This window comes from Sapajus apella, unplaced genomic scaffold (assembly GCF_009761245.1).
Source record: "Sapajus apella isolate SASKATOON/1434 unplaced genomic scaffold, GSC_monkey_1.0 scaffold16, whole genome shotgun sequence".
Classification (NCBI taxonomy): Eukaryota; Metazoa; Chordata; class Mammalia; order Primates; family Cebidae; genus Sapajus; species Sapajus apella.
In genome coordinates, this window is record NW_022436956.1 from 1,359,192 (window position 1) to 1,386,674 (window position 27,483).

A 27,483-nucleotide genomic window follows, 5' to 3' on the forward strand; every position below is an offset into this window, starting at 1 on the left:
GCGCATGATTCTGCGGCTCTGTGCTCGCCACTCTTCAACGCACCTTGAAATGGGCTCGCCTCCTTCGCGCCGCGACGGGCGGACGGCCGAGCCAATCGGGGCCCCGGATGGCGGGCGGCGCCCAATAGGCGGGCGGCGGGGGCGGTCCCGGAGGCCTGGCCCGGCTAGGCTTCACCGTGGACCTGGCTGCGCTCCGCCCGGGCGAGTAGTGCAGGTGCCGCTGCGCCGGGGCCTGGGAGGCGCGCGCCGAGCGGAGCGGAGCCGAGGAGGGATGGAGAGCTGGCCGCCCGGGCTGCAGGAGCACCGGCGCGGGGCGTAGGCGGCGCGAGGCGGGCGCGAGGCGGGCGCTCGGGCGCGAGGCGCGTGCGGGCGCGGGAGCACTTTGCGATAGGATGAGGCTCCGGGCTGGCGCGGTAGTACTATGATTTGGTATGTGGCCACTTTCATAGCAAGTGTGATCGGCACCCGAGGGCTTGCGGCTCAAGGTGAGTTGAAGTGCGGCGTCCCTCCCTACCCCTCCCGGCGCCCTCGTCCCCTTGCGCCCGGCCCCCCTGTTCCCCGGACCCTGGGTTCCCATCTCCCCGGCTCCCCGGCTCTCTTTCCTGCGAGTGAGGCTCGGGATCCGGCTTGGGCCAGGCGCGCCCGGGGGCACTGTCGGGGAGGGACTGGGGGCCGCGGGCTGGAGGGGTGGGAGGGAAGGCGCCCGAGCCCACGGACTGCAGGGCACCCGGGGAAAGGACGCCGTGGTATCCGGGTCGACTGCGCCCACCACGGGCCCCACGGTACACTCCCGCGCGGCGAGCCGGTCGCCTCCTGCCCCGGTGGCCGCCTCCCAGAGCTGCGGGAAACTCCGGCTGCGGGAGTTTGCGGTCTCTGGGCAGGCTGCAGCACGCTCGAGCCCCGCGCCGCGAGGAGCGCCTGCCGGGAGGCGCGATCTGGAGCCCTGGGACTCGCGGCAGACGAGTCTAAGGCTCCCGGTTGGCGGCCCTGCGGGCGCCCAGAGCTCTGCTCGCACCCGTCCTGCCCACACATCTTGGCAGCTGGAGGTCTGAGCCCCGTTGCAGGGGCGCCCCGTGAGAGGAGGGCGATTGATGAGGCTGGCTTCGAGGAGTGTCCGCTTTTGGCTGGACCTGGCCGGCGCCGGCGCCGCTCTGAGCGGCACCTGCCAGGCAAAAGTTCCCCGGGAGCGCGCCGCAGCCGCGCGGGCCTCACGGTGTCCTCCCCTGCTGCGAGGCAGAGCTGGCTGGGGGCACGGGGAGGGGAGGGGGGTCCCTACGCTGTGAATCCGAGCGGAGGGGGGATTTTTCTCTTTACCAGTTCTGAGCTGGGGGAGACGCAAGGGGGAAGCCACCGAGTTGGGTGATGCGTGCGTGAGCGCGCGGCTTTTGCTTTGGAGATGAGCTGAGGGACCTGCAAGCCTCTGGGTGGCACCCCCGGCTCTCGGCCCTTGTATGGAAGTCGGAGCGGAGCCTGGTGGGTGCCAGGACTGTGAGCTCAGGGCTGTCAGCCCACAGACACGACCTGGCTGCGGGCAAGTTCACCAAGCCGGAGGAGATGGCGGCTGGAGAGAACCCGCCGTGGGTGGGAGTCAGCAGGCAGGACCCGCCGACGGAGTACCCTCTCCCAGCGGCGCGGGGCACCGGGTGGGCTGGAGGCGCCTCTCACGGGGTTTTCTTGTCACCCGTCTGTGCAGCGGGTAGTGCTTCAAGAAACTTTCTGGAATGGAATGAATATGTCGCCTCTGCTTGGGGTGGGGGGTGATGGTGTCTGAAAACAGAAACAGCGGAGGGCGAAGGGAAGGGTGATTTTATTAACTGACATGTTGGTCCGGGTGGTTTTAAAACTCTTCGTTTGTCAGGTGGGAACACTGAGGCCAAGGTGGTGGCGGAAGCTTACGGAACGGGGTGGATGTGAGGTGGGTCGGGCTGCGCTTGACAGTCAGCCTGGAGCCTCATCCTCTCCCCCATTTCCTCGCCGTCTTCCAATGCCCGCATCCTACTCCCCTCCCGTTTTTGGTATGTTCCTGCTATGGGACTGTCCCTGAAAGCACAAAAGGATGAGCTGGGATCTTTGAATAGAAAAGAGACGCTGTAGAAGGGCTCTGAAATAGCCTCCAAACCCAAGTCAGGGTGGGGGGAATGGACTTCTTTGCAAGTTTAAACCCAGAATAAAGGAATATGAGTTTATACTGCAGCAACACACAGAATTGTAAGATAGAAGGAAGGGCTTCCCAAAATTGAAGGTTGCCGGGCATGAAGGTTATGCCCTCTTTCAGGGTGCAGAGGGGTCCTTCTGTCTGGAATGGCTGGACGTGTACCTCTGTCTGGAAGCAGAGGGTGACCTTATTGGTCTTAGGGTCTTTTTTAGCCTCAGGTGCTCTGTGTGTGGTAGTTAAGGACCTACGTCTAGAGCCATAAGACTGGATTCAAATTATGGCTCTGCCACTTGCTGACCCTGTGACCTTGGACAAATTCTCAGCCCCTCTAAATGTCACTTGCCTCAATATAAAACGTGCCAACAGTTAGGGTTTTTAGATGAGCGTTAGTGCTATAAGGAAACAAACAACTACCTGTTAAATAGTATGTGCTCAGTAAACATTAACATTATTATTGAATGTCCCTGGGATTTCAGGATCCTCCTCAGTTTTCCTTCCCTTGGGCCATTCAGGGCACCAGGAGCTGGGAATGTGTTGCGGGGAAGTTTGAAAGGCTGCCAGTGCCAGGAAGTAAGACCCCTTTCTGGGCTGACCTCTTCTGGGCAGAACCTCTTGTACCTGACATCCCAGGGACACGTGTGCAGGCCTCAAAGCTGCTTGGAAGTCCTTTGCAAGGTCTCCAAAGCTGAAATGTTGTCAGTGGCCAGAAGCTTATGGAAGGACACAGCCCGGGAGGTAGGGGCTCCCAGCACGCAGCCTCTGGAGGGAGAGGATGGGTGCCCGCTCAAGTGAGCAGCACCAGCCAGTGTTCAGAGGCTGGTGAGGCTCCCTGTGAGGGCTCAGCTGTTCCCTGACTGGCAGAGGTGACTTCTAGGGAAATCCCTCAGCAGGAGGGACTTTGAGATGCTACTCTTAGGATTTGGCCATAGCAGGGGCTGCTCCGGCAGAGGGGCAAAAGGGATGGTGCTATGTTGGGACTCCACTCTAACAGCCCTTGGGTGCAGGACAGAGGTTGGAATGGGTTCCTGCTTTTGACTTTGAGTGTGTGTGCCTGGGAGGTGATGAAGGTCAGTGAACAGGTTGAGGGAGTGTGGAGAAGAGAGGGGCTGGAGTGGTACCCAGAACCTGGAAGACTGTGATTGGTGTAGACTCAGTGTCTCAGACAGCTGCTGAGCCAGCCGCGGGGAGTTCCCGCTCTGTGGGAGGACCCTGGGCATTGCTTAGCCGACTGTGGACCTTGGATAGGGGAAGGAAGTCTGGGACTTTACTCCCACGGCTGCCTCCTCTGTCTGCCACAGATTCTGTGGTTGCATTATGCCTGACTATAGTGTCCCCAAATACAGTGGCGTTCTGACTCAGATCCTGCTGGTAGTTGAACCACTGCCCTCTAGTCTCTACCTGGCCTTGACCTACTCTTTTTCCTTTTGGTAATGAAGATGGGAGGGTGGAGGTTTGAACCCAGAGGTTGCTGTCAAGACCCCATGGTGAGCCTGTCGGCGGAGAAGGACTTAACTCCGAAAGTGGTCAGTGGGTGGATTTGTGTGTGTGTCCTCAACACACACACGCTGGGGACAGGAGTGTATCTGGCAGTATGTGCCCTGGGGGAAGCTGGGGAGTTGGGGGCTTGGCTGAGGGGCAGGGCAAAATCAGCTTTCAGCCCTGGGCCTGTGGCCCAGCATGTGCTGGTCTTGGAGTTGCAGGGTCCCAGACCTGGAGTGGTTTTGCGTTTATGGCTCTGAGACAGAAAGCTGGGATCTGTTTACAAAGGAGCAGAGGCTGCCTCGCTGAAGATCTGAGCTCCATATCCTGTGGCTTTCTCGGGCTGGGGTGCAGGATGCTCAGGGAGCGGTCCCCTTCCACCTGCTTCCTCGAACAGGTTAAGCAGCTTGTGTGAAGAGTGGATCTGAATGGTCAAAGAGCTGCAACTGCTGAGAGCTTCCAGCTGTCCAGAAGTGTGTGTGTGTGTGTGTGTGTGTGTGTGCATGCACACGTTCCTATAGGCGTGTACATATGTGTGTGCTCTTGCATGTGTGCATAAATGTGCCCCTGTATGTATATGCATTGCGTATGTGTGCACACCTGTATGTGTGTGGACACGTGCCCATACCTGTGCATGTCCATGCATGTATGCCTGCGTGCACGTACATGTGCAGCCTGTATGTGTGCATGCCCACAAGTGCTTGAGTGCCTGTGTGTTTGTGTGCACATTCGTGGAGTTGACAGGGTGGGGAAGTTAGTGTGCAGGCACGAGGTGGGGGCCACTCCTCTCCCCACTGGAGCCTGAGAGCAGAGAGACCCTTGGAGCCAGTTCCTTGCCTTCCTGTCCTCTCCCGCCATGCCGCGGTACCCTGGTTGCTGGACTCCAGGCAGCCTAGAGGTTACGAGAGGGGCAGGCCCCAGCCTAGGGCCTGTCTGTCTCCCTGAGGGTGTGGCTGTGGTCTCAGTTGCTCACTCCAGAGGACTGTAGGGTTGGAGAGGCAGCTTATGCCCATCCCCCACAAGGCACTGCCCACGGGTGTGAGCCCAGTCTGCTGGAGGCAGCTGACCTATTTTTCTTGGGAATCTTCCTGCTTTTCTGTTCTCTCTTGCGTGAATAAGCAGGAGATGGGGCCTCTAAGAGGGCTCTGGAGAAAGGGTCCATGTGTGCTGGGGCTGGGCTCCGGAGCCTCAGCTGGCCTGACTGTCCTTCTGAGAAGGCCCTGCTCAGCCTGGCCTTCCATCCCCCGAGTCCCCTTGCCTCCCTCCTGATTGTATGTGCCCCCGAGATGGAATGGGGGGCTGCGACTTGCACACAGGCACAGACTGTACGAGGTGAGTCACTGTCTTCGTTTTCTGGCTTTGGAGTGGGAATGTTGACGTTGCCTGGGGAGTAAACATGGGACTTCGGCTTCCCACGGACTTACCGCCTCTATCTGGCACCTTACCACGGAGCCCAGCCTCCTGGGGGCCGAACCCATGGCGCCCTCACTTTGCTAGGCTGCCTGCTGGCTGCAGGGCTGCGTGCACCTGGGCCCTGAGAGTGCGGGGCAGGCCTCTGCCCAGGTGGGGAGAAGGGCTGTGGGGGTGTGGCTTTGCCTCTGCTGAGTAACCATTAAAGGAGCAGAGCGGAGATTGAATTACTGACTTCCTTCCTGCCAGTGGCTCCTGGGGAAAGGGCTCTTGGAAATACAATCTAGCCGAGAGCAAATTAAGGTTGCTAATAGCATCCCGGCCTCACAGCTACTGGGGAGCCCAGCTGAGAAAGGTCAGGGCAGAGCAGCCCTTGCAGAAGGAAGCAACCTACCAAGCCTGCCCCTCCCCAGTGCCTCTCTCTCCCTCTCTCCCTAAGGAGCAGCTGGGTCTCCCTGACCCCTGGCTTCTGAACTGAACCAGAGACGTTTGGTGGCAAGTGGGGGCTGGGAGGGCCGTGAGGGTACAAAGGGGAGACCACCGAAGGGTGGACGTGCTCTGAGGTGCTGCTGGGTTGGGTGTGGGGGTCTCTCCTGGAGGCAGAAGGGTGTCCAGAGCGACCTGTACCTGCCTGTCAGCGTTTTGGGCCATGTCTCTTCCCCCGCCTCGTCCTTTCTGGGTCTTTGCTGTGCTCTGGGTCCCGCCTTCCTCCTGCCTTCTTCTGGGCGTGTGCCTCCCACTTTGCGAGAGCCCCGGCTCTGCCAGCTTCCTGGAATCTCCTGGAGCCTCCTGGCTTGTCAGGGAGGAGGGGTTGGGGGACTATTGGGGGCTGTGCCTTTTTTGGACTCAGCAGGGATTATTTTTAGGCTAGCAGATGGAGGTGGCGGTGGCTGTCGCTGGTATTATTAGACAACAGGCCTGTGGTTTGGAAGTCTGTTGCCCAGAGGAGGAGGAGGAGGAGGAGGAGGAGGAGGAGGAGGAGGAGGAGGCTGCAATAAGGACTTGTACTAATGAGCAACAGAAGCTGGTGCTCATTCCGTTCTCCCCTTCCCCAGCCACCCGCTAGACCCAGGTAGAGGTCCCAGAGTCTCAGGCAGAAGGCCAGACTCCCTAGAGTTGGCCGGAGCCCACCCAGCCGCCTTCTGAGACAGGCCCACCCTATGGCCCTAGGCTTCAGGGTCTGGACTGGCAAAACCTGTCCCAAGTGTGGGGTAGGAGTTGCCGACCTCTGGCTCAGGCCCTAAGAAAGGGAAAAAGGAGGGACAGTGGGTGAGAGGCCTTGATCCCAGGGCCTGGGTTGGGCCAGGATGCCCTCTGCCCCATCTGCTTTCTGAGAAGGAGGACAGGGATGCCACCCATGCGTTGGGAACAGCTGGAACTGAGTAACTTTGGGTGAGCCGCACAGCTCCCTGTTTGCTCATTTTTCAATGGGAGACAGCAGTGCCTGTGTCAGGAGGCCATTGTGGGCAGGGACGGAGATTCCCTGCATTCCCAGCACAGAGCCCAGTGTGCAGCAGGCATGCACAGCATGTGAGGCCTGCGTGCCAGCTGATGCTCTCCCAGCCCTGCTCCTCACACCTTCCCCTGCATACCTTCCTTCGTATTTAGAGCAGTCCTGCTCTCAGGTACCGTCCTTCCTTAGCCCTTCCCTGGTGGAGGAGCTCCAGGTTCTGAGTGTTGGACAGGGACTGTGCCAGGCCCTGGATGCCTCATAGTTCTGCACAGGGGGTCCAACGGCAGCCCTGGACTCAGCCACCCCACTGGGTACCACCTGTCCCAGAGAGCAGGAGATACATACCCTGTGGGCTTCCCAAAAGGTCAGCCAGACCTCGGGGGGCGACCTCATCTTTTTTTGCCCTCCTACTTTCTCTTCCCTGCCATAACTGCTCCAAAGGGAGCTGGGCACACCCCTAAGATACAGATTTACTAGGCTCTGGGCACTGCTATTTCTGGCCTTGTCTAAGAACAGTGTGAGACCTATGGCACTGCATGGCTGCCTTACACTATGCCCACCCCTGACAGTGCCAGTTTTCCCCCTTTGAGGGAGGGGCCTGGCCCCCTGGGCTGCTGTGATGGGAGAGGGGCTCAGCACCCTCCAGCCTCTGCTTCCCCTCTTCCTCCTGGTCCTCCCCTTCCTCCTGACTCCCTTCAGGAGCCAGCCCTTCCCCCTTCCAGTCTCAGTCTGCTCCCATCCAGGCTCTGGGGTGCTCTGGCAGTGTTCAGGTGGCCTGAGCTCTCCCTCCCAGGGCTAGGCTCTGCACCTGGCCCATTCTCCAGCCCTCCTCCCTTGCGGCTTTGCAGCTCTTCCACTCCTGGATGTGGGTGTGGTTTCCCTTTATATTTGGGCTTCTCTATCTCTCCTCCATCTTTCCTCTTTACTGCCAGCCTGATTACTTTTTTTCACGTTGAGCTTTTCTGGAGAGAGTGTGTTATTAGACATACTTTGGCTCAGAAACGATCAGGCTTAGGGAGAAGTGCTTGTGGGTGATGGAGTGAGAGAACATGCCGTGCGTGTGTGTGTGCGCGCGCACGCGTGCGCATTTGTGTGTGAAGGAGATGGCGGAAAACTGATAAATATTTTAGGATCCAGAAAAGCAAGAGGGTTTGGACTGAGTATGGAGGCCAGGACATGGGTGCCCACACCACTGCTGTATTTTGGGGAAGCTCCCTCTCATTTCTGTCTTACTTATCCTCTTTGGGGTGTGTTCTCTCTGCAGCTGCCTCTCCCTGGTTGAAAGAGTCTTTGGGAAGAGATGCCGGGAGGGGACTGCCTGCCTTGGGGGTAGGCGTTACACTGGGTGCTCAGCACTTAGTCCAGGGGCTAGCAGGGGCTGGGGCTGGGGCTGGGGCTGGGGCTGGGCTGGGAGCCAGGTGCTGGGGAAGGTGTGAAGAGGCTGCCTCATTTCTATGCGGTGAGAATGAGGCAGGCTAGGTGCAAATGAGCAGCCTCACAGCGGGAGCCCATGTCAAAGCCCACCCACCTCCTGGCATTGCCCCCTAGAGCCCTCCACCTGGAAGCCAGCTCACTAGAGTAAAACTTCACTGTTGGAGTCGCCTGCTGTCTCCCTAGGCCTCTCTCTGTTCCTCCTGCCTGGGCCCTAGGGCCAAAGCCCTGGGAAGGAACCACCTTCTGTGGCCCACTCTGCCCTCCTCTAGGTAACCTGGCACCTGGGAATAAAACTCCCTCCTCTTCCCCTAGGCTCCTGTAGTTTCTTATCTCCTCACTGGTCTGTGCTGCAGACACACACACACACACACACACACACACACACACACACACACACGCTGCTTCTCTGCAAGCTCATGGTGCCCATTATTCACCCATTCCTCTTGGTCCAGCATCTGCCTTTGTGCTCCTGGCTGCTGGGAGACAGGCTCTCCTGCTGAGGGCCCCTGGGGCTGTGGGGGACGTGAGGCTGCAGCTGGGCACTCTCCCTGCTTTCCCTGAGGGGCGGGGATGCAAACTTAGCCTGAAGCAAGGTTGAGGGTGGGGGAATTGGGAAACCTGCTGGGGCCTCAGGCAGGTGAGTGCAGTGCTCTGCTCTGTCCAAAAATACTCTGTGATCTTAGCTCTTTCTCTAGAAAACAGTGATGTCACCGGGAGCCAATCAGCTTCTGGAAGGGCTTGCCTCCTCCCTCTTCCGCAACTTGCAGGGGAGGGGGAGAGGGAGAATGAGACACACAGAGATGACATACAGACAGACATGGAGAGCCACAGACACGAAAGTACACACATGCAGAGACAGAGCCCTTGCATACAGAGAAGCAGGCAAAGCCCCTCCCCTTGCATGAGCCAACTGAAACACACACACACACACACACACACACACACGGGTACACACACAGGCACACACAGGCACACACACAGGCACACACACACACAGGCATGCTGGTAGATAGAAGCAGGGAGAAAGATAGGCAGGTAGGTAGCCACCCACATAGAGCAAGAGCTAGGGAGAAATAGAGACAGAGAGAGACACAGAGAGACATGAAGGAGAAGCAGGAGCCAGAGAGAGACGACAGAGAAATGCAGAGATGGAGCCAGCAAGGCAGACAGACAGACAGACGGAGGAGCCAGAGAGAGAGAGACACACGGAGATCGAGAGAGAGACAGACAGACACACACGCAGAGGAGCCAGCAAGACAGACAGACAGAGATTCAGAGATGCAGAGAAGAAGCCAGAGAGACACAGACACAGAAGGCAGAGAGAGACAAATAAGAGAGACAGAAAGAGTGAGAGGGAGAACCAGGGAGCCCACAAACTGAGAGAGAGGGAGAGACAGAGCACATGCAGAGGAGCCCAGCATGTGTGTGCGTGTGCACACACACAGAGAAGTGTCCACACACAGATGTGAAGGGATGGAGACAGGAAGGCGCACACGGGGGTCCGAGACACAGAAGGAGTCAGACCAAGGCACCAGGATGGGGGAATGGCAGGGGCTGGTGCTGCCCTCCTCTGGGCACCCTTTCCTGCGGGAGGCCCAGCCAGCTCCCTGTCTTTGGGCTTTGGTACTGCAGCTGCTGTCCTAGGTGCTGCCTTGGAGAGTCAGATGCCTGGCCTGGGACCGGGAGGGTCTGGGGCTGGGGAAAGCTGTGGCCAATTGCAGGGGTGGCAGTAGTACCAGGGAATGAAGGAGGTGAGGCTTCCCCTCAGCCGTCCCTTTCCCTAGGACATAGCTGGACAAGGTGACCTTGTGGCCTCCCTGGCCCTGCCTGGCAGCGGAGCCTGGCTTGAGAGGAGGGCTGCATGCCCTGTTTGGGCCCAGGAGCGGGGCTGCGGTGCTTGGGGTGCGTGGCTCTTCCTCTCTGCAGCATCCTCCGGCTTGCAGTGGGGTGGAGGTGGGGTGGTTCTCCTGGTCGCTGCCTTGCGGGCCCCCTCTGCTGCCTGCCAGGGTGGGTGTGCCCTATCCCACTATCTGGTTTCATTTTCCTCTGCCCAAGGTAGGGGCAGCCCTGGGGTCTCCCCAGCTGGTCTCCGTCCCCAGCATCCTGCTCTAATGGTGATGTCTGGAGCTTGGGCCCCTCCCACTGCCCCCTCTGCGGCAGGGCTGGCGAGAGCTGTGCCGGGAGGAGGGGCTGGAGAGGCTGGCCCGGCCTGCGGGGCTTTCCCTCTGGTGTTGCCACGAACAGCCTCGGCTGAGCTTGTTAGGGATTTCCCTGCTCCTGCATGGAGTACCCTTGTTTTGTGCCGTGCACATCAGGCTGAGCTGGGGGTGGGGTGGAGGAGGAAGGCTGGCTCTGTCAGTTCCCACCAGGCTGTAGTGGGAAGCATCCTGGTGCAGAAAGAATGTTCCGTGGGCACAGGCGGCCACAGCTGGGCAGTGCTGTGGGCGTCCAGAGGGGGCGGAGGCCCCTCACCTCCATGTCCTCGATTCCTTGTAATTCTTGGGGCTGGATGCCAGCAGGGGGTGGGGCTGGATGACGTCTCCTGCTCTTTGAGACTGGGGAGGGAAGATCTGGCATGTAGGACTGAAGAGAATGGCTTCTCTCTCCTTTCGCACGCCATTCCTTTCCCCCAAGTTGTGGATGCTTGGGGGCCCCGGGACAGAGGGAGTTATGAGCAGTGAGGTGGAGCGGGATGGAGGGTGTGTGCAGAACCCTCCTGGGAGGGCCCGGTAGCCCATGGAGGGTGGCTGGTCGGGGGGGGGGGGCAACCTTGTGACACGGGCATGGGGCTGCTGAGGCAGGATCTCTTTGTCACCTTTTTCCTGTGTCCAACCTGGCTGTCCCCATCAGGCGCCCACGGCCTGCGAGAGGAGCCTGAATTTGTGACGGCAAGAGCTGGGGAGTCCGTGGTCCTGAGATGCGACGTGATCCACCCAGTGACGGGACAGCCCCCACCCTATGTTGTAGAGTGGTTCAAGTTTGGGGTCCCCATCCCTATCTTCATCAAGTTTGGCTACTACCCCCCGCATGTGGACCCTGAGTATGCAGGTAAGATCTGGGTGCCCGGCTTTCCACGCCCTCCCCGTCTGGAGTCAGCTCCTCCGGGCTTCCCCTCTGGGCCCTGACTTTTCCTGACCACTCTTTATCTCTGTTTCCCAGGGTTCTCCCATCCCTTGTCCTCTGGTAGGTTTTAATTAAGCAGTGGGAGGAGAGGGAAGTGGAGGTGCTGCAGGCGAAAGCCTTCTAAACAGTACCGCCTGGGGTGTGAGAGGGCTGGGAGCCATGGGGGAAGCTGGAGAGGCCTGGGTGGGAGAGTGGGATGGAGAGGACAGCAGGCCGAGTCAGGCAGCCCTGGGCCAGGGTGGCTTGCACTGCTGGCTGCACCCACCCCTTCCCACGTGGCTCTAAAGTCAGTGTGCCTTCCCATCCTGAGTGTACAGATGACTCTCCGGCCTCCCACCATTTGCGGGTGCCTGGTCTCTGCCTCCTCTGCCATGCTGTCCTGTCCTTCTCCTGGCCCTGTCTGTGTCCTGCTTGGCAGTTACTCCTGCCAGCAAAGGCCTCGTGACTCATGCCGCTGCCTGCCCCCCAGCCCTCCGGAGAGGAGGGCGTGGGTGTGTGTGCGTGTCATTGAGTGAGCGTGTGTTGGGGTTGAAAGGAAGGGAGGAAGCAGGCAGGGCACTGCCTTCACTTTCATCTTTGCTGGTGGCTTCTGAGGTCTGCCCTGCCTTTCTCAGAGTGCTTCCGTCTCTGTCTGCCTTTCGCTCCTGTGTCTATGTCTCATGCTCTCTTTTTGACCAGGATTGGCTTTGAGAGTCTAGTTTTTAGGCAGGTTGCCAGTGTCAGGACAAGGAGGAGAGCAGAGGCGCTGTGCTATTGGCTGGGCTGAGGGGTGAGCTAAGAGTGGTGGGGTGGGGGGCCGACCCCAAGGGCTGCTCCACCCTTCTGGGGTCATGGAAGGGGCTTCTGCACCTCCAGCCTCCTCATTGCCACAAGTGAGACACAGATGGCATCCTACTGGGGTGGGGATTGGAGTTGAGGAAGGGTGGCTCCAGGATGCTTGCTCTGATTACCAATCCTTTCCTTGTTCTTGGATTTCTGGGCCCTTCTGCCCTTAGCTCCTTGGGTCGATGGGCTTTGGTAGGATATGTAGTCTCTCTGGCACTGACAGCAGGACTGGGAGGGGACCATAGCATCCTGGTCCCCAGCCTGCCTTCCCTCTGCCCTAAAGAGGGAAGCTGGGTGAGCCAGTCCTGGGCACCCTGCTGGGATAGGGATATTGCTAAACCTGAATGGAGGTGCTCCTGGGTGCACTGGAGACTCCCCAACCTTCTGTTGGTACTTTCTTTCTTTCTCTCTTTCATCTCTTCTCAGCTCTGTATCCATCATGCCTTACTTTTGTCTCAGGAGATCTCCAAAAGAATGGGAGTATTCTAAGGAACTGAGGCTTCTCTCAGTGCCAAGCGCATTGAGTTGCCTTGCAGGCTGGGGCAGGGCCAGCTGGGGCAGGAGAGTGGCTCCGTGGCCAAGGTGCTATGCCCTTTCCTTTGCCACCTGCTGCTGGAGGTGGGTGCCAGCTGTTACTCCAGGGCCCTGACATAGGGAATAGTGTGAAGATTATGATGGGTCCTCTGTCTTTAGCTGGGGCAGGGGGTGGGGAGCTGCTGGCCTTCCCTGATGGTCTGTGGGGCATTTGTCTGCTGTCTTCCCCCAGGGCGGGCCAGTCTTCATGATAAGGCATCTCTGCGGCTGGAACAAGTTCGCTCTGAGGACCAGGGCTGGTACGAGTGCAAAGTGCTCATGCTGGACCAGCAGTATGACACCTTCCACAACGGCAGCTGGGTCCACCTCACCGTCAACGGTGAGTGAGGGCTCCTTCCAGCGCGGGTCCACCTCTCCATCAGTGGAGTAGCCCTGGAGGACTGCCCCGAGGGCCTGCCCCAGAGGAGGCTCTTCTCCTGAATGCACCCTACCCCTTGCCCCCTCCTTGCTGGGGTGGTCCCGTAAGACATCAGCTCGCTCCTGCAGCGCCCCCGCCACTGTCCTCCTGAAGCGTCTGCAGGCAGTGCAGGTGCCCAGGAGTGGCAGCTCTCTGCATGCGTGGTGCTGTCAGAGTCCTTAGAGGGACTTGGGAAGCTGCTGCTTCAAACCAGGAAGGCTGAGGCTTTAAGGAGACAAAGGTCACTGACGCTTTAGGTCACTACTGGGATTATTTCTCAGCCTTGGGAAGACCCTGCTACCCCAATTCTGGTGGAATTCCTGGGGTCCTAGAGTTAGTCTTTCTTTTTTAGATTGATATTTTGGTTCTCTTTAACTGTGTTCATTTGAGTAGTATGTCCCAAGGGTGTAGTGTGTAGCAGATGATGGATAAACACTGGCAAGAAGACCTGTACCCAGTCCCTGCTCATGTGGGGTTTACCAGCTAATAAAATGTAGGCATCCTGGGAAGAGTCACAGTTTTAATGGCCATCAGTTACTTACAGCTCAGGCTAAATGACTTGTGCTTGGTAAGATGCTTTTCAAGGGTCTGGGTAAGGGCAAGGAAGCCCCGAGAGCTTGCAGAGCTCCAGGAGTTGGCTTAGGCTGAGGGCCTGGGTCCCTAGCAGTGACAGCACTAGGGACTGGGTCCTCAGGGTCTTCCTGGAGGGAGAATCTCCTCTGTGTCCCTGGAAGGAGGTACTCTGGAGGAGCCAGAAGCCTGCAACCATGGAGAAACGATGAAGGACAAGTGGTCCCCGTAATGGGAGGGGAGAGGGTTTTAAAAAACATTTCATTTCATTTTTTGGCCAAAAAATTAACAATATATCTTTCATTCTGTCAATGACAAAAGTGTATCTAGCCACCACTGTGTTGCAGAAACGGTGCTAGCTATTGACACTTCAATAGTGTGGGTGCTGGGGTGCGCCACATACAACTTAGGTCCTTCTGGTTTTGATGCTCGAGACATAGATGCTGTGGTTAGAAGAGAGAAATTGATGTTCCTGCGTGGAAGCTTCTCTCAGCATTGATCCGCCCTGAAGGGTGGCTCTGTCTGCCCTGCCTAGTGGGTACTGGGCCAGACCTGTGTTTCTTTTGGGTCTGAGAACTTGTCTGGGGTCCTGAAAGAACAGAGGATGTTATGTTTTAGCAGGGTCACTGGCTTTGGGAAAAGAAGCCGTAAAGCTGGTGTCGGTCCAGCCTGCCTAGCCCAACCTTCCCTGTGGGAGGTAGCTGGCTCCTGTCAGTCAGTCCCAAGAGATTGAAGCACACTTGAAATCTTGGGGGGATTGTTCTGACCGCCTGGCAAGCTTTTGAGTCACCCCCTTTTGGTGCCTGCTGTTGCTTGAGGAGGGAATTGGAACCCAAGCAAAGTGTTATTAGGAAGGCAAACCTGCCGCTAAAATCTTGCTGCGATGAACAACAGGCTGGGGGTTCCGCATTGCTTCGTTTCTCTCCCGTGCTCTGTCCTGAACAGTGGGTGAAATCATCTTGGGGCACTGCCTCCATTCCTTTGCATCATCCTGGTTGGCAGTGTTTATTTCAGGAATCTGAGACACCAGGCATTCATTGGACGTGCGTATGACTGGAAAGTCAAATCTCACTGGCAATGTATGTTCTAGAGCGTATCTGTGTTAGTTTGCATGAGTAGGAATTGGCTCTTTGGGAATTCCTAATTGCTTTGGGTGGGATAAGCATGGAGCAAGACCTTTAAAAGGTGAGGCTCATTTCATAAACGCACTGTGTATTAGCTGTGTGGCACTGGGCAAGGTCACTTACCTGTCGGACGGCAGGTTCCTCCGTTACAAAAAGCAGTGCCTATGATTTGCAGGGTTCCTTGTGAGGACTGAGTGAAATGCTGCGAGAGAAAGGATCTTGTCCAGTAGTCTGGAGTGTTAATTACATGTGGGTAATTATGTGTGAGATGCTGGCCGCCTTCCTTCTCCAGAGGAAAAAAACAAAGTCAGGTGAAAATCTAGTAGCAGGGCTATTAGGCTGGAAGATGCAAAGGACTTTGGTAGTCTTGTGGATCCACCAACAACTGTCCATTTGAAACATATTTTTGGATGTCCACTCTGTGGCAGGCTCTGGGGATACAGCAGGAGGCATGACCCTGTCCCAGGTCTTAAGGAGACTTTAAAAGACTGTCACATCCAGAGATGACTACAGTATGGCTTTGGGAGCACAAAGGAGGGAGAGCTTCTCTGAAGAAATGGCCTGTCTTCAGAGACCTGGCTGGAGAGGGGAGTTGGCCACACGCAGGTGGGAAGTTGGGTAGGGTCCTCCAGGCAAAGTGGATAAGCATGCTTAGAAGCTCAGAGTGAGGAGAGCAGTGCATTCTGGGAACACGGGCAGGTTGTTCATAGCGAAGTGCTGGGCGGGAAGGCTGAGGACGGTGCACCATGTGCTCCAGGCTTGGGAACCAGGGCTGGTGCTGAAAGATGCTCTAACGTAGTCAAGGCAGCTACCTGCGCATGGGCAGAACAGAACAGACACTTCCGAGGTGAGAGATCTCCCTTCTCCTCTTCCCTCTTTCCTTCTTCCCAACTTCTGAGGCTCCTTCCAGCATAAACGTTTCCGTTATTGAAGGAAGGAATCCAAACACCAGCACTCCGTTGCTTTCAAACTAGAATGTTTAATGTCAGCCGTTTTCTGACGTGGATCACCTTTGGAAAATGAAAGGCCAGTGAACAATTAGAATTACAAATTGTCTCATTTTCCTTCGGTATTTTCTTTGAAGACCAGTTGGGTGGAAACAGACCCAATTATTTCTTTATCACATATAAAATACCGCAAAAGCCTGAGCCAAGCCTTCCTTTAGGTTGGTGAATTACATGGAGGAGAGGGCAGCCTATTTCTAACCTGCACTATTAATTATAGGGCACTTGTAAAAAAGAATTAAGCCTGGAAATGCAGCTGGCAAGCTAACATCTAATTCAGTAAATAATTGAGAGTCAAACCATTATTTTCCTGAAAACTAGAAATTGTTCAAAGTACTTTCCTGATTAGCACCTAAATAATAAAGTAATTATGTAATTAGTAAGTAATGTGTCACTTCAGGATGTAAATTTAATTTATTATCTTTTCTTTTAAGCTTGGCACCGGAGGTTATAGAGGCAGTGTCTGTGTTCACCGTATTTCAAGGGGCAGGCCAAGCAGGAAGGGTCTGTGTTGGAGATGAGCACACACTCTTGGTGGGAAGAGGCTCGCAAGTTGGGATCCCAGGAGCCCTATACAAGGACTTCGAATGCCTTTTTGCCATTATTTTTAGTATATTCTTATGAGAATTGATGAGAATTGATTTTTTCAAGGAGGCGCGAGGTGTGTGTTTTTGCGTGTGATGATTCGTGCTCCCGTGTTCTTTCAGTGGTCACCCTCCACGTGCCGCGGCCCTGCCCAGACTGAACTGCAGGCTTTGGGGATGGGGGATGAAAGTGGTCTCACCATGGTCTTGCTCTTAGGCAGTGTTTTGTGTTTGTGCTGGCGTTGGCGTTGGTCTGTAGGCGTGTGTATGTGTGAGCACTACTCATTTGTTTGTTTCATTCTGTCGTTCATTTGACAAATGTTTGCTGAGCCCTTGGCTACTACATCCAGGAACTATGCTAAAAGCTGGGTATGTGGTGACCTACGCAAAAGGGGGCTGCTCTTAAGGAGCCACCGTCTTAATAAAGGGGACAGGTAAGACGCAGGTAAACACACAGAGAGACAGACTTGTAAGTGTTATGTGCTTTGGAGAAAATGAAACAAGAGTGAGGGAGCAGAGAATGCTGGAAGTGCTATCTGAGATGGGATGGGCTGCCCGGGTAAGGCAGCATTTTAGCAAAGACTTGCAAGAACCAAACGAGTGAGATCGGGTATGCATTTCTAGGCAGGGAGAGCAGCACAGGCAAAGGCCCCGAGGTCAGACGTTCTTGGCGCATTTGAGGAAGAGGAAGACAGCCAGTGTGGTTAGAGTGCTAGAGGGGAGATGAGGTTGGCGCTGCAGGCAGGACCAGACCCTAGAGCAGCATTCTGCTTCTCCGGGCAGGGCTGTGTGGGGAGGAGGGACCTCTCCCAAAGCTTCCCATGAATGCGTGAGCGGCTGGCTCCTGAAGAGATGATAGTGATGGTGGTGATACTGGCACTTTGTGCATTTCCCAAGCTGCTTTTTACATGTTTATTCCTCACATCATTTCTGGAGGTGGGAGGTTTAGGTACGACCCGGAGAAGCTTGTCAAGGGTACCAGAAGTGGCAGGCTAGTGCACAAACTTGGGTTCTGAGCTTCAGGTGCCTTGAGATGAGCTCAGCTTGACCTGTGCCAGCCTACTGCTGTGGGCCTCAGGGCTGGAGTTCAGAACTGGGGGCCTCCTTGCCATTTCAGAAGACTGTAGGACTGACAGTCCAAGGGGTTAAGATTGACCGGATTGCTTCTACAAGCAGCTCAGGCAAATGGGACTGAGTCTGTTAAAAGCCGATTATCCAAACAGGATGGAGTTTTAATCAAATCTCCAGTGCAAGGGGGAAGATGACCTGGCATAATCAGAAAAATGAAGAAGGGAGTGGTTCTTGGATGGGCTGCACACCTTCATCCATGGAAGCCAGAGAGGGAGGAAGCTGGATGATTTTCTCTGCAGCATCTGGGAAAATGAGGCTCCGTGTATAGCCTTGGCCTGCAGCTGTGCTAGGCCTTGGTGGGGCTCAGATGGCAAGTGTTCTGGAAATGTGGGGCCTGACTGAGCTGGAGTTCAAGAAGGAGGAGCTCTGGGTGTCGTGGGTCATCATAAGGGGAAGGACTGGAGGATGGTAGAAGAGCCTGGGGAGCTGGGAGCAGACAGGGTGCTGTAACGGCCACCTGGAGTAGATGCTCAGTAGACAGTGAACTGGGAATGAGCCACAGTACAGAAGCTGGGCACTGTACCAGCCGGACTGGGTTTGGATGCAGGCCTCCCTGCTAGTAACGTTGGTAGGCAGAAAGTTTTGCCCATCCCGACCTTCCTTCCTTTGTCCTTGGATTCCGCAGAGCCATGGTGAGGGTGCTGTGTGAGGGAGGCACTGCTTGCAGGGCAGCGACTTGGCTGAGGCGTGTCCTTCACTTTTGTGGTCTCCTTTGCAGCCCCTCCCACCTTTACAGAAACACCCCCCCAGTACATCGAGGCCAAGGAGGGTGGTAGTATCACCATGACCTGCACAGCTTTTGGGAACCCCAAGCCCATCGTCACCTGGCTCAAGGAGGGAACGCTCCTCGGTGCTAGTGGGAAATACCAGGTAAGTGTGGTTCTAGGTAGGGCCCCTGCAGTCTCCTCCCCCTTGTCCCCAGGGAAGCCCCCGACTGCAGCCGACCCCTGATGCTACGTGCACAAGCACAGAGGAGGCTGGAAAACCATGGCCTGGCTCAGCTACAGGCATCTTTGTGTCACTGGTGGGAGGTGGGCAGGGGGACACCTGGCCTTTGTGTCCTCCAGATGTGTGTGTCCCTGCGTTCATCTCCTTGTTTCAGACCGCATCTCCCTGCTTGAAGGTAGCGGTGCTGGGTGTGAGCATGGGTGCTGAGCTCTGTTTGTTTTGGGCCCCTAGGTGAGTGACGGCAGCCTGACAGTGACATCGGTCAGTCGGGAGGACAGAGGTGCTTACACCTGTCGAGCGTACAGCATTCAAGGGGAGGCTATCCACACGACCCACCTGCTTGTCCAAGGTAGGAGCCACTTCCTCAACCTCTTTACCCCCGGGCTCCTGCAGGGATGTCCGGTCCGGCTGAGCTACGGAAGGCATTTTCCCAGGTCTCAGTGGGGCTGGTGGAGGTGCAGGCAACCATGAAGACCTGTGTGGGGCTCCTGCACTCCACCTGCGGTCCGGGTCAGAGCTGCCAAGTGGGCTGCTTGGGAGAGGGCTGGGTCTGCAGGCTGTGGCCGGGCACCACATGGCGTGGCAGAGGGGCCCCTGCTGCATGGGCTTCTGGTTTCTCCTTCTGTTCAGATAGCATCTCTACCACGTCTCCACCTCCCTGGGAGAGGAGACCTCCCTCGGGTCATCTATCCATTAGTGATGGCATCAATAAATAAAGATAGAAACTCAATCCAAGCCCCTGACATTTAAATAACCCTGGGCATTTGGCAGAGCTGGGGTCTGTACAGTCAGCATGGGGAGATGCCAGTGTGACCTGCCTGGAGCCCCAGAGTTCCACAAGATGGGCCAGAAACTGCACAGGACAGGGCAGCATCCAGGTTGAGGGGTTTCCACCCTGTGCTGAGCTCGGCCTCCTGCTCGGCCTCCCCAGCCCTGCGTCCTGGAGGAACTCGGGTTGGGGGGTTGGTGGCAGCTGCATGCTCCTCCTGCCTCTGAGTGCCGAGCAGCAGCCAGGGCCAGAGGTCCCTCAGGAGCCTGGATGGAAGCTGTTCCCTCTCAGGGGAGACTGGGCCACAGCTTTCCCCTCTGCACATCCAGCACCAGGACTGCTGGACTTTCACCCTCTGCTTACGCCTAGGCATCTGCACCCCCACCTGCCGTCTTTATTTCTGGCTGGGGAGCGGCACATAGCCCTGACTCCCTGAGACTGGATTATTCCTTGCTCCAGATTTGAAAAGAGCTGCCTTTCTCCCTGCTGCATCTCTGGCCCGGGCTCTGCTGGGAGAAGGCGGGCAGGAAGGGGGTGTGTGTGACCATCTGGGGGTGGTCTGGGGAGCCAGGTGCAGGGGCAGGGGTGGTGGACAGGATGCCGGAGCACACATAGCATCCGGAAGCGTCTGCATGACAGCTGCCCCCATCGCAGGGTTCAGGGCACCCCTTCCTGGGCACTGAGGGCTCCCAGGGGACCTGGGTGCTGCTGCGATCCCTGATCAGGTGAGGTGGGGTTTGTTCCCTGCTCTCCCCAGGGCCCCCTTTCATCGTCTCCCCTCCTGAGAACATCACCGTCAACATCTCCCAGGATGCTCTGCTCACCTGCCGGGCTGAGGCGTATCCGGGCAACCTCACCTACACCTGGTACTGGCAGGACGAGAACGTCTACTTTCAGAAGTGAGCACTGTGCTCTGACTTTCTCACTGTGGTCACTGCCCCGGCCCCCATGGTCAGGGCCCCTGAGAAGAAACTGCATGGCAGGCTGCCCACGGCTCCGGGAGCTGGGGGAGGCGGGCGATCTGGTCCGTGTGTCCCACATGCCAAGGCCAGGGTCTGCATGGAAGGGCCCTGGGAATGCCAGGGGCATGGGGTTTCCTTGCCACACCTGGGGCAGTGATGGTGACTGTGTGTCTGTGGCAAGACCTCTTTCTGCCCGCCCAACCCCCTGTCCCCGTGCCGCTTTGCAGCGACCTGAAGCTGAGGGTGCGCATCCTAATCGACGGGACCCTTATCATCTTCCGGGTGAAGCCGGAGGACTCGGGGAAGTACACCTGTGTGCCCAGCAACAGCCTGGGGCGCTCCCCCTCTGCCTCAGCGTACCTGACGGTGCAGTGTGAGTAGGGGTGCAGGGGGGCCTGGGTGGTGGGGCTCCCAGAAGGTTCTGGTGTCAGCCAGACTATAGGCTGGAGGGCAGCAAAGACTAAGCATCATTTGGGGGAATGTGGGTGGAGGAACAAATGAGGGAAGAAGGAGGATGGCTGGAGAGGAGGCCGAGGCCCTGGCCAGTCGGGGTGGACCAGCTCCTCCTTCGTTGGTCCGGTGTCACTGTTCAGCCAGTACGTCTCATCAGCCCATTGCAGGCTGCACTCAGGAAGACACCCTTCGAGCAGTTCCTTCTGGACAGTGGTCCTCGGGCTGAAAGCTGCCTGCACCTCTGTGCCCAGAACCCGCCGCTGTCTGGTGCCCTTTACTCAGGTGTCTGATGGAGCATAGCCCAGGTCTGTGCAGGGATTGGTTTCTCCCAGCCTCACTCCCTGCCTTTCACACCGCGTCTGTGTTGGGAGCGATGACATGCAGCCCCTGTGCCTGCTCCTTCTGGCTTCCGGGGCTTCTCTCCTTGGGTGGCTGGAGATCCAGACAAATGAGCTGCTCCTCACCCAGACGTTCGAGGGCTTCTGTGAAGCACCACTATTCGGCTTGCTGATCTTTAATACTGAGCAGCCAGTTGCTTTCCGGCCCCCTGGCAAGCTGAGCCCTGAGACAGAGAAGGATGAGTAATGAGGAGCAATGTCCTCCTTTTGATTTGTGGACAGCCCTGTCACTCAGGCAACAAAGGCTGGCGTTGTTGCTGCAGACGACAGACTCTCCATCATTTGCCGGCTGGTGTGGGCGGATTGCTCACACCCAGTGACAGGGAGTGGCAGGGGTGAGAAGTGGAACAGTCTGGAGACAAGACCGGAGTCAGTGAATGAGTTGAGGACAAATGGAGAACGGCTGGTGGCCCTGGAAGTGGAGCTGGTCTGCTGCTGCCCAGAGTTGGATGTGGACGTGTCCACCATTGGTCGCGGCGGTGGAGCATGCCAACCCTGCCGAGCCCCATTGGACCCCTAACCTCACAGTCTCCCGTTTCCTCTCTATGGAGCGCATTGCCTCTCTGCTTCAGCTGTCAACCACTTAAAGGGCTTTGGGTGTGCTGTATTCCTAGGCCCAAGCTTTAGAGAGCCGTGAGGCCCAGGACAGCAGATCTAGCTCCCCAGACCTGCAGCGGGAAAAAGCAAGTCAAGAAGTTATTCGTACGTGACTTAGGATGGGCCCAAGCTGTGCTGGGGTGGGAAGAACTGCAGGAAGGAGAGACCCGTCCAACACAAAGGTGCGCCCCATCTCTCCTCGCTGGACGCAGTCTGTGCCACCTGGCAAGGAGGTGGCCATGGTGGGGCAGGAGGAGGCAACAGGTGGCCTTTGGAAGACGAGTTGGCCGGGATGAAGGCCCCCTCCTCGAGGCCAGAGGCCATCTGTCTTTCTGGAGACATGTTTTGGTTTTCCCTGTCTCCCCGGTGCCAGCGTCACCACCCACTCCCCCTTGTCCTTTTTTACCTCCTTCCTGCCTTCAAAGAAAATCCAGGGGGTTGAGATTTACAGGTGGGTGAGACAAGGATTTTTATTTCTGCTAAAAAGCAGTGTTCAGAGTATTTCCCATTCATAAACGCTTTGAAAACCTTGGAGGGAAAAAAAAAAAACTCTACCATGCAAAAGTAGGAAGCTATGTCTAAATATATAACTCGGCCTGGTATTTATGTAATGCTGTTCTCTGAAGAGCTCAAAATGCTTAAAAGATACCAGCTCATTCATTCTCACTGCCTTCCTAGTTCTGGATCCTTCTCCTCTGTAGCCCTCAGGGGAAATAGGGGAGCACTGAGAGGAGGCGGCAGCCTGCACCACAAGAGGTGTGGGGTCCTTGTTGTTCCTCCTAGAGACAGCATCTTGCTCCGTCATCAAAGTTGGAGTGCGGTGGTGCCATCGCGGCTCACTGTCGCCTCAAACTCTTAGGCTCAAGTGAAACTCCTGCTTCAACTTCCAGAGTAGCTGGGACCACAAGTGTGTGCCACCATACCCAGAAAGTGAAAAAATCTTTTTCTGGTAGATTTGGAGTCTTGCTGCATTGCCCAGGCTGGTCTTAAACTCCTGGCCTTGTGCAGCCCTCCCACCCTGGCCTCCCAAAGTGTTGAGATTACAGGTGTGAGCCACTGCACCTGGCCTGATTCTGGATTTCAGCTGCACAATCAGATGGGGAAAAGTGATGCCAAGGAAGGCTGGATAACTAGCAGAACAGGAGGAAACATACCCCTCTTAAGCTTATGATGGTGTTCCTCCTGGCTCAGGATGTGGAGAGGGGAACTGCTTGTTGCTCGGGAGACTGGGATGAGGAGCGGTTGGGGAAGGGTGTGGGCAGATGTTGGCTTTGAGATTCGGGGTCTAGGAACTGAGGGAAATGGACATTGAGAGTCCTCGCCCAGTGGTAAGGTCCGTGGCGGAGGCATGGCAGGGGCGCTGTGGAGCAGGCTTGGATGTCTGGAGGCCTTTGAGTGCCTCCAGACATTCCGAGTGGAAGTTCTGAGCACCTGGGCTGGTGCATGGGCGGCCTTCAGCTTGGATTCTCACCCGGCTTCCCTGTGTCTGTCTGCTCTCCCACCTGCGCTTCCCGTGTGCAGACCCAGCCCGTGTCCTCAACATGCCCCCTGTAATTTACGTGCCCGTGGGGATCCATGGCTACATCCGCTGCCCCGTGGACGCAGAACCACCGGCCACCGTGGTCAAGTGGAACAAGGACGGCCGCCCCCTGCAGGTCGAGAAGGTGCTAGAGAGATGCATGTTGGAGGTCGGAGGGCTCCCCCTAGTACCATGATGCCACTTTTGGGCTCTGGATTTCTGCCAGGACTCCTGGCCCCTTCCAAAAGCCCTGGGAAAACAGCTGCTTCCATAGGCTGGAGCTGCTGTGTCATCCCATGTGCTGTCTGGCCCAGCCGGGACCCAGCCTGGGAAGAGCTGGCATGGAATGCGGAGTCTCTGACCAGTGTTCCCCGCTCTGTCGTCTGTGTCTGGCAGAAGCTGGGTTGGACCCTGATGGAGGATGGCTCCATTCGAATTGAGGAGGCCACAGAGGAGGCTCTTGGCACTTATACCTGTGTGCCTTACAACACCCTGGGGACCATGGGCCAGTCTGCCCCTGCGAGGCTTGTCCTGAAGGTGAGGTCCCGGTGCTGTGATGGCCTCCATGAGCTGAGCACCTGGATCCCTGGTCTCATGAGGGTGCCTGTGCGTTCCTCCCCAGGACCCCCCATATTTCACGGTGCTACCAGGCTGGGAGTACAGGCAGGAGGCCGGCCGGGAGCTGCTCATCCCCTGCGCAGCCTCGGGGGACCCTTTTCCTATCATCACGTGGAGAAAGGTACCTGGGCCCTGGAGCTCCTGGGGCCTTGGGGAGGTGTGAGAACCCAGCAAGCAGCTCTGTTCTGGACCTGCCCTGACCACAGTGAGCTGACCCTGAGGAGCAGCAGGCACTCAGGAGGAGGGGCAGCATGGGCGGGGGGCGGGGCTCAGGCCCATCCTCCCCACCTGCTTCGGGCTTCTCATCCCTATTTCTATTCCCACCCTCTTCCCTGCCCCTTGTTTGGCCAAGGTAGGGAAGCCCAGCAGAAGCAAGCACAGTGCCCTGCCCAGTGGGAGCCTGCAGTTCCGCGCCCTGAGTAAGGAGGACCACGGGGAGTGGGAATGTGTCGCCACCAACGTGGTCACGAGCATCACTGCCAGCACCCACCTCACTGTCATCGGTACGTGGCTGGCAGGCTGGGCCGGGTGGTGGGGCCAGAGCAGGCTGGCTGGGAGTGGGGTGCTGGATGCTGGGGGGGTCCTTCCTAAGTCCAGCCCTGAACCCCGAGTCCAGCACATGCAGCCCTGGCCTGTGGGCTCTGTCAGGGAAGGTCAGTGTGGCTCCTGTCCTCAGGGAGGTCTTTTGGGGACAGGCCTAATGTACACAGCAGTCCAACTGAGAGAAAGGTGTCTGTGTGGCTGGCAGGGACTGTGGAGCCTTCGAGTTTAAGGGCCTGGGGGAAGGGCAGGAATATGGAATGAGGGAGACGGGGGCCGTGCAGCATCTTGGATGAGGGCACAGAGCTGACAGCTGCAGGCCAGGCCTGGTGTGCCGAGGCGGGCAGGAGGAGGTTACTGGTATTCTGTGTCCAGGCATTCCCGTTTCCAGTTGCCCAAGGTGTGTGTCCCAGGGCCTTTGCCTGTCCCCTCAGCCTGTCCTTCTGGGTTCCGACGGCTATAATCGTGGTCACAGCCGACACTTTTTGAGCCTTTGCCACCAGTTTTAGGTTCTGTTCCAAGTGGTCTGCACAGCTTGTCCTGCACAGCTCGGGAGGTGCTAGCTGGGGTTTCCCTGGTGTATGTTCCTTCAAGCAGAGGTTAGTGTGGCCCGAACGCTTTCTCCGGCGTTATATCATTAAGAAGTGGTGGGTCCGGGATTTGAAGCCAGGATGAGGCTCCTGACTGCTGTGCTGTACTGGCCACACGCTGGCATTGGGGTGGAATGGAGCTGTCTCATGAGACCAGAGAACCTTACAGGAGGGGATTCTGTGGCCACGCCTACACCTTAGGAGGGAGTGTTTCTGTGCTCACCAGAGCAGCACAGGATTTGGGCCAGGACGAGGAGGGCTCTGGTTTCCCTTGGACCCGTTCCTGTTGCTGTGTGATCTCCTAGTTGGACTAGACCGCACAGTGGGACAGGTTTCCTGCTCCAACCCCACTAACCAGTAGGGTCAGGGGAGTCGGCGCCTGACCGCTTCCCCTCGCCCCCATCCCTTCACTTGCAGTATTGTGCTCTGCTACCACGTGCTTCAGCCTCTCGGGTTCCCCACAGTGAGACGGTGGGTGCCCAGCCACGTGGCTGAGTTCTTTTCAGTCTGAGAGGTCTCCACTTGATCTCCAGGCACCAGCCCCCATGCCCCAGGCAGTGTCCGGGTCCAGGTCTCCATGACAACTGCCAACGTGTCCTGGGAACCAGGCTATGATGGAGGCTACGAGCAGACATTCTCAGTTTGGTACGGACCTCTGTGAGTCACCCCGGCATGCTTTGCTCTCTGCTTCTCCCCTCCCCCATCTGCCTGCAGGCCACCCTGGGTGGGGGGAGGTAGGAGAAGGCTGTAGTTCCTGGCCCGCCAGCCCTACACACAGTGAGGTGGGTTGAGACAGTGACGAGGTCCTTGTGGGTGACGGGAGGGGTCTGAAGGGATTCTGGGCACGGCCGTGTCCCTGTGGCCTGAGTGGTCTGGGCTTCTCTGCGCCCTCTCCCTGCTGATCTGCTGCTGTGTTCTGCGCCCTGCTTCATCCTCTGGATTCCTCTGGAGTCTGGAAGAGACTCCTCCTCTTCAAGGACTTTGTGAAATTGCCCAACCTGAAGTGTAGAGTCTAGTTTTTAGAACTTAAATTTTTTTTTTGTATTTTTGTATTTGTAATTTTTGTAGGTACATAGTACATTTATATATAGGTATGGGGTACATGAGCTATTTTGATATAGGCATGTGATGCGTAATAGTTGCATTGGGGTAAAGGGGTATCAGCCCTCAAACATTGGTCTTTGTCTTACAACAATCCAGTTTTACTCATAGTGATTTAAGAATGTATGATACATTATTGTTGATTGTAATCCCCCGTTGTGCCGGCAAATACCAGGTCTTACTTGTTCTTTCCCACTGTGTTTTTATGTGTTCACCCTCCCCGCCTCCTGTAGTCTAGTTTTTATTCTGTCTCTTCCCCAGTGGCCACAGAGACTGGTGTGGAGAGGTGATGCTCACTTCCCAGCCCTGGGGTCAGCCCCCGAATTCTCTCTCCAGGATCATGTATTTCTCCATTGTTTTCATTCCTGTGTTGTCAGTTTAGCCAGATGCAGTGATTTGAAATCTTTGCATAAACCTTACAGTAGATAGCGCTCTCAAAAATGTGCCAAGTGGGGCCCAGGAAGGGAGGAGATGGAAGCCTAGCTGACTCCTCCCATTCCCCCCCACCCAGGGCTGCTCCTCCCCACACTCCTGCCCTGAGCCAGGAACAGCAGCCACCTGCCCTGCCCCAGGGGTGACAACCTTGAGCCAGGAGGGCGAGCCCCTCAGTGCCTTTTTTAGGCCTGTCTCACCTGCACATGTCTCTCCAGCCAGGCTCAACTCGAGCCTGAGGAGGAAGAAAAGGCAGTCTCCCGGGGCAGCTCAGGAGGTTCGGGGAGACCCCTTAATCTGCTTCTCAGCAGCGAGGGGAGTTGAGAGGGGAACCTGCCCTGTCTCCCGTCATGGTGGTTCAGTGGCTGCTTCCCAGGTGGAGTGTCCTGGGGTCTTGATTCTGGACTGGAGAACTGTGCCTAGATGAGGGGAGTTGCAGCAGCTCGCCTCCCATGCCCTTACTTTGTTCCTCCCGCAGCAGCGTGGGGGCCCTAACCAGCCTGCCCAGTAGCCGCTGGGAGACTGGCGCTGCTCAGTGCCTTGGTGGCCAGGGAGGGAGGTCTGGCATGGCCAGGCTGTCTTTGGAGATGCCTGGGTGGGAGGTCTGGGCATATAGTGGGGGCTTGGACATAGATTGGGGCTCCCCTGCTGCTCGTGGCGCTGCTCCACGCTGCTGCTCATCTGCACTGCTTTTCCACATCTGGCTCGCTGCTTTGTTGCCTGGGGCGGGGAAGGGCGGGGCCAAGGTTGGGAAGGTCTCCTTTCCTTCTGCCTGCCTCTAACTCCGTGTACTGACTCCGACGTTTGGCACCGGCTTCGTTCTGTTCTGCTTTCCCGCTGCCTCAGCTCACCCTCCTGGGCGTGCATGGTAGTGAGCGGGGAGCCCTGGGCACCCACCAGGCTACAGCTCAGGGCTGCCGGAGCAGGCCTGTCCCACAGGACCATGTCTCCTCCCTGTGGTGACATGGCGACACTGCATCCATAGCCTGCTGGCTTTGCTGGGAGTTGGGGGCCTGTGGAACAAGGGAAAACCCTCGGCCCTGTCTTCCTGCTCTCCATGCACAGTGTGACCTTCGAGATTGTGACTTCCAACCCTTATGGCCTTAGGGATCCTGCCCCCCACCCCGTGGGGAAACCCCTGGTCATTATGGTCTTATAACTTGGGCATCTCAGATGACTCAAGTCTGATACATTACTGTTGATTGTAATCCCCTGTTGTGCTGGTAATTGGATGAATGAGCCCTGTGGGGGACCCGAGGCCTTACTTTGGCTG

The 27,483-nt window shown here is 57.1% G+C and overlaps 1 protein-coding gene and 1 long non-coding RNA gene across 10 annotated transcripts in view; one reads left to right on the forward strand and one right to left on the reverse strand.

Moving 5' to 3' along the window:
* The first annotated feature begins 211 nt into the window (after nucleotides 1–211).
* The window catches only part of IGSF9B (immunoglobulin superfamily member 9B), a 50,742-nt gene continuing 23,470 nt past the window's right edge, over nucleotides 212–27,483 (forward strand). For 4 of the 9 annotated variants that reach the window (XR_004270783.1, XM_032284934.1, XM_032284939.1 and 1 more), the window contains exons 1-12: nucleotides 3,959–4,966; nucleotides 10,782–10,979; nucleotides 12,646–12,792; nucleotides 18,002–18,153; nucleotides 18,463–18,580; nucleotides 19,758–19,899; nucleotides 20,190–20,335; nucleotides 22,932–23,074; nucleotides 23,326–23,466; nucleotides 23,552–23,668; nucleotides 23,900–24,050; nucleotides 25,211–25,334. Coding sequence is in view for 8 of the 9 variants with exons in the window: in XM_032284934.1 (XP_032140825.1) it covers nucleotides 4,795–4,966; nucleotides 10,782–10,979; nucleotides 12,646–12,792; nucleotides 18,002–18,153; nucleotides 18,463–18,580; nucleotides 19,758–19,899; nucleotides 20,190–20,335; nucleotides 22,932–23,074; nucleotides 23,326–23,466; nucleotides 23,552–23,668; nucleotides 23,900–24,050; nucleotides 25,211–25,334 (1,751 nt within the window). In the remaining variant the exon portion in view is untranslated. The other 5 variants (XM_032284936.1, XM_032284937.1, XM_032284935.1 and 2 more) reach the window with 5 other exon arrangements.
* On the reverse strand, nucleotides 1,792–5,863 carry LOC116556017. Its single transcript, XR_004270785.1, has 2 exons — nucleotides 5,672–5,863; nucleotides 1,792–2,040 (listed from the first exon to the last, which is right to left on the reverse strand). It is a non-coding gene; the product is annotated as an uncharacterized LOC116556017 (long non-coding RNA).